Below are 5,488 nucleotides of genomic sequence, written 5' to 3' on the forward strand. Positions count from 1 at the left end.
GGGTCAGGGCTGATTGACAGCTCCTGAGGTCATAGAAAGGGTAGTCCAGGCCCTGTATGGAATTTTCCACTCTCAATCAAACTGAGTTCATGCATTGGCAGCACCTATACTTAAAATTTTGCTCCAACATACGGGAGTCTACCTGACACATAGCAGTGACAGGCAACCTTTGTATCTACTAGTTCTACAATGAGAAGCAGTGCACAATTGTATTACTCAGTCTTGCACTTGGGTTAATAAACCCTGTTTCCAAGGGTACAGCTGTTAGATTTAGGTTGACCTAACTAGGTCTAATAACTACCTGGGACCTAACTGGGTGTAACTAATGAAGTGACACACATTTGCAATTAATACTAAGGCAGTTTTTGATTTAATACTTTTCCAGTATCCAGAATTTGTTGAGGGGAACACAAGGCTTGCTTGCTTTCCATCTCTTTCTCTATGACTTGAAGGCAACACCTAGTGGCAGCAACACTGGAGCAAGTCTTCCTGGCCTGGTGCAGTCTGTACAAGCTATACATTGCCAAAAGAATTGGCAACCTGCAGTGGCAGCTGCTGCTGCATAGGGCCTAGGCCACAGACACTTTCGTCTAGAACTTAGATCTGATGACTTTGGTGGCCTGAGTTTTCTGTGAGGAGGAGGTGGAGAAGACTTTCTTCCACACCTTCCTCAACTGTCTCTCTTTGCTGCCCTCAGCACCTTCTTTGGCACTCTGGACTTAGATCTCCAAGACTCTGTAATGCAGATATCTATCCTGTACCAAGCAGGCATGGGGAACAATCTGCCTGGCCAATTTCTTGCTAGGTCAGGCCAAGATGATGACTGAAAAGCCACAGAAACTGGCTTGCAGGGGCAGACTCCAATGACACCGTCCAAATCTTCCACTTCCTGGTCCAGGAACATGTCACATTTGAATTTGGACACTTCACCTCACAACAAACATTGACCAGTTTTATGTCATGCTGAGCCATCAAGGGGACCCTCTGCAACATGGAAAACAGACAGCTAGTCCTACCTGTGTAACCCCATGAGGGGCATGGGAGAGGAGCTTCAGTCTCTGGTGACATGGTTTATTTTGGCACTGACAATTGTTTCATGCTTTGGTCCTGGGAGGGCCACATACCTTTGCAATTTCACTGTTTATTTCTAATATTTGTATAACAAGCTTTTTTTTTTTTAAGTTGGAAAAAATCCCTCCACCCCCCGCCCCCATCTCTCTGATTTTCAGCCTATGAAATTCCAAATGTCTGCACCTTCTAGGGTGACTGAACCTTTCCACCTCTCCCATGCAGCAACAGAAGTCAGAAATACTCTTGGATTTTGCTATTTCTGGATTCAGCAAGTCAGTCATACTGGGACTGTGACAGTTTAGAGCCTGCCCTGGTTTAATTTTTAAATCCCTGATCTTGAACTCTGATTCCAAGCAATGGATCTCTCAGGATTGTGAAGCTTAGTGAACTAAATTCTGGAGATCTGAACTAGTCCTTTCCTTTAAAGCAAAGGAAAATTATTTCATGTAAAAGTGAAAGAGTCATGAAATACAATACTCAAAGTCTTGATATATTCTAAAATAAAATGATAGCCATTAAAAAAGTCAATTATTTATGCTCATTTTCACTTAGATTTGAGAAAATTAAACATCCACTACCAAGCACACACTTCTGCAGCCTACTAAGGAATAATTAGTGCTGCAAACCAAAAATGCCACACATTAAACTACAGTATACCCATGACTATAGACTTCCCTCCTATTACTCACATTTTCATAAAGGGCTTGAAGGGTCTCCAGGTCAACCACAGAGTTGTCCAAGTTCACAACAGCTGTTAAAAAGACAAAAGTGAAAAAGAATTAGCTGTCAAAATGATAATCCAGCTGTGAAAGAAAGACTGAGAACAATACCCAGCAATAGTTTTTATGACCCACTGGTCATACAGCTTAAGGGTTTTAACTGTATTAATGCCTTGAATAGTGCTGTTTCTAAGACCATAGGCTAGGAACCTGGCAGAGCCAGGTGTCAAGTGTTAAAGAATTCATCCCCAACCCCCCAAACACACAAACTTGATCCCATGTGCATGGCAAAAGCCAAAGATCAGAGATAAGCTGTACATCAGACTTTCATGGTCCAACTGAAAGCATTATAAAAATTTGTAAATCTGTACCACAACCACACATGCACAAAAAAACCTCATTCCTGTCACTGGTTGGTTTCAGCCTTAAACTGATTAATCCACAAGTCAGCCAGTTAACTTCAAAACACCTGACAAGGGTCAAGTCTTCTATTAACTAAGCCGACAGGTTTAGTACAGATACGAAATATGCCTTTCCTGTTCCCAACCAGTGCTAGTGCCACACACATACTGTACTTTCTTAGTGTCAAAAAAAATCACTTTAAAAGCACACAGAATAATTTCTATCAACCTGACCTTTTTAACAAAAACAGATGCACCAATTTTCTGTGATAATGGGAAAAAACTGTGACGTTAAGGTTATTTGATAAAGCAGATTTGATACTGATGCAGGGTACTGGATTACCATTTTGAACTAAAATGAAGAGTTCAGTAATTTAAAATGTGGCATTTTTAAAAGTTTACTATCAATAGCACTGGAAATTGAGATAAATTTTTATTTGCCTTAAAAAATAACCTGGAAAATAACATGAAATGTTATATGAAGGGGAGCTTGTACTAATGCATATTTTTTTGCTATTTTGTCCTTTCTTTTATTCTATTCTTTTCTTGCAGTGTATTTTTGGTATGCATATCTGTCTATTAGCCAGAAAAATCTTGGGAGAAAACTAATCTAGAAAGAAATCGTAATGCTGATCCATGATAAAATTCCAGCATTAGGTTACTTGATCCTCTATAAATCAGTATTCTTAGCTGTCACTCAGTGTTTCTGTGTATACACCTTAAGATTAGAGACAATATAATTCCAACTCATTTGTTTCTCATTGCTTTAAAGCATTCAGTGATACCACTCAGTGTCTGGGACTCATCACATTTTCCCCCTACGGGTCTGGAACATAATTTTAGTTAGAGTACAATAAAAATATATAAATAAAGAAATGCTGATCTTGATTAAACTGAGCACCCAGGGTCCACAACATATATATATGTACAGGGAAAAGGACAGAGTTTTAGCAGATGCAAAGAAAACTAATTTATTTGGGAGTGTACCAATTTTCTGAAACAATAAAATGTTACCTTTACCATATTTCCTTATTGAATATATTTTAGACATACTTTTTCTTCCCTTAGCTACTCTCTATGCCAAGACAAGTGAAAGTTCAAATTAGAGTTTGCCTCATTTAAAGAGATGGAAGAACAAATCAAAGTTATGAGGGATGAGGTGGTGAAAGTAGATAAAACAGAGGATTATATTAAAAAGTACATTTGAATGATTACTATTAAAAAATGGAGATGTTCTCTTCTCCCTTTTCATTTACAAAGTTTTAACATTCTCAGATAGTTTGCAAATCTGAATAAACTGGCAAAACAAGAGAATGCGTACTTAAAAACTGCCATGCTTCTATAAAAATTAATGGATGCCAATTAGCATCCACACACACACACACATTTTGGGGGGGTTGGGGTTTTTGTTGTTGTTTTTGTTTTTGTTTTTCTTTGGTATTAATAAATTTTTAGGTCAGTTAGTAAATGCTTAAATGTTACCACTGGAACTGTAAGAAACCATTTCAGCAAGATTGTTCAGCCTGTACATAACTTTAACTATGTAACTAATACCATTGACCTTAATATTTTTCATGTCCTTAAAGTACATTTTCAGCAAATGAACAAACTACCTTGCTGAACTGGGGCCTAAAAATCAATCAATTAAAAGGAAATCTGGTCTTGGATTCTGCACTGCCAAGATCTCTGCATAATGCTTGAGTTTAAACACCTAACTGCATATGAAGAAACACCTACTGAAAATAAGTTACAATAGGAAACCAAATTTGACGATAGCCCCAAATGTTTATTTTATAATTTAACATAGTTATATTGTACAGGAACAGCCATTCATTTCATTGCTGTGGTTGTCTTCCCCGTCTCCCTCCTAAGAGACTGTCTACTTCTGTGCTAAGAAATATGGTACAAGTTCCCATTCTGACTTTTTTCCACAATGTTAAGATCACCCCTGGATTACTTAGAAAGCAATAGAACACTTTTGTTTGAATGCTTGCATGAGATAAGAGAATGCCTGGCAAACACAATGGTGCCAGGTCTGTGTACTTTCAACAACACTGGTATGCAGAAGAGTGTGCATACTTCAGGGAGCTGCTTAAAACAAATCAGCCTGAGAAAACTACAGAAAAGGATTTAAAGAAATTAGATCCTATATTGGATCCAAGACATTGGATCCAATTTAAAGAAATTGGTATATATAATAGGCTGCTTTTTACTTCCAGGAAATGACAAAAATTGAATATATTGACACATACTCATAAGTATCAGTCTCACACACTATGAAATACCAGTAGAATTTGATCATAGTGCAAAATATTTTATTAAGAAATATAAATGAGAACAGGAGAGAACACTTGCCTCACAGAAACAATGGTATATAGACACAAATGCAACTGCATGCAAATAAGAATCACTGAGGTTAAACTTTCAATTCCATTACCCAGAGATTGCTAAATTACTTATGAGAATGACACCTAAATTTAGGAGGAAGCATCCTTAAATGTCTAACCAAAGAACTGAACAGTTGATGGCAAAGTAGCTATCAATGTTTCTTCACATGGTGCTCCTTATAAACACAGCTTACTATTCCTAAGCCTTCCATTTGTCTCTTCTAGACTCATTTTGGCCATTACATCATATGAAATCAATCAATTCAGCTTTAGGTTGAGTGACAGTCAAGGATAGATTACATTATAAAACAAAAAAAAGGGTTAAGTGATTCAAGAGTTAGGTTCCACACACAAGAATATTGTGTAATCATTAGGAACTTATCATCTCCCCTTATGCACTCTTCTTTTGATCCCTTTTTGTTACAATCCAATTAGAAATTACATTCAACAATTCTAGTATCCTTGGGTCTGAGAACACATTTTTTGGTTTATTTCTAAAGTGCTTCATTACAATGAGGGCATTACTACTCTAAAGTATTCTATTAATATGTTTTGCATTACAAGTAAGTAATACAAAAATAAATCATTTAAACTTGCTACATAAATAGAAGATATTAACTAAGCCAACCAGATACCATTTTCAAAGCTGGGCATAACATTGTCTGAAAACACATAACTGAACAAAAACTAAAACTGTTAATAGATGTTATTTCTTAAGGATGGCCAGATAAGTGTAAAGGGACTTCATCTGCCTTATACTCTACTTTAGAGAATACAGAAGCTAACAAAATGAGTTTAGTGCAAGAGAAAAATCACTGTATACCAAGGCAATCAAGTGGCATGCCCGGCATGAGAAAATACACGAAAATTAACTTCAGTTAGAGGCTCATCTTGATGATACCCACACACC

General features: G+C 37.0%; 1 protein-coding gene across 1 annotated transcript in view; it reads right to left on the bottom strand.

Annotated features, from left to right (window-relative positions):
* FMN2 (formin 2) overlaps positions 1–5,488 on the bottom strand; it is a 251,351-nt gene that overhangs the window by 100,790 nt on the left and 145,073 nt on the right. The window contains 1 exon segment of the mRNA XM_019549808.1: positions 1,761–1,822. Coding sequence (XP_019405353.1) covers positions 1,761–1,822 — 62 coding nt within the window.

Source organism: Crocodylus porosus, unplaced genomic scaffold (assembly GCF_001723895.1).
Source record: "Crocodylus porosus isolate Cpor-Errol unplaced genomic scaffold, CroPor_comp1, whole genome shotgun sequence".
Lineage (NCBI taxonomy): Eukaryota > Metazoa > Chordata > Crocodylia > Crocodylidae > Crocodylus > Crocodylus porosus.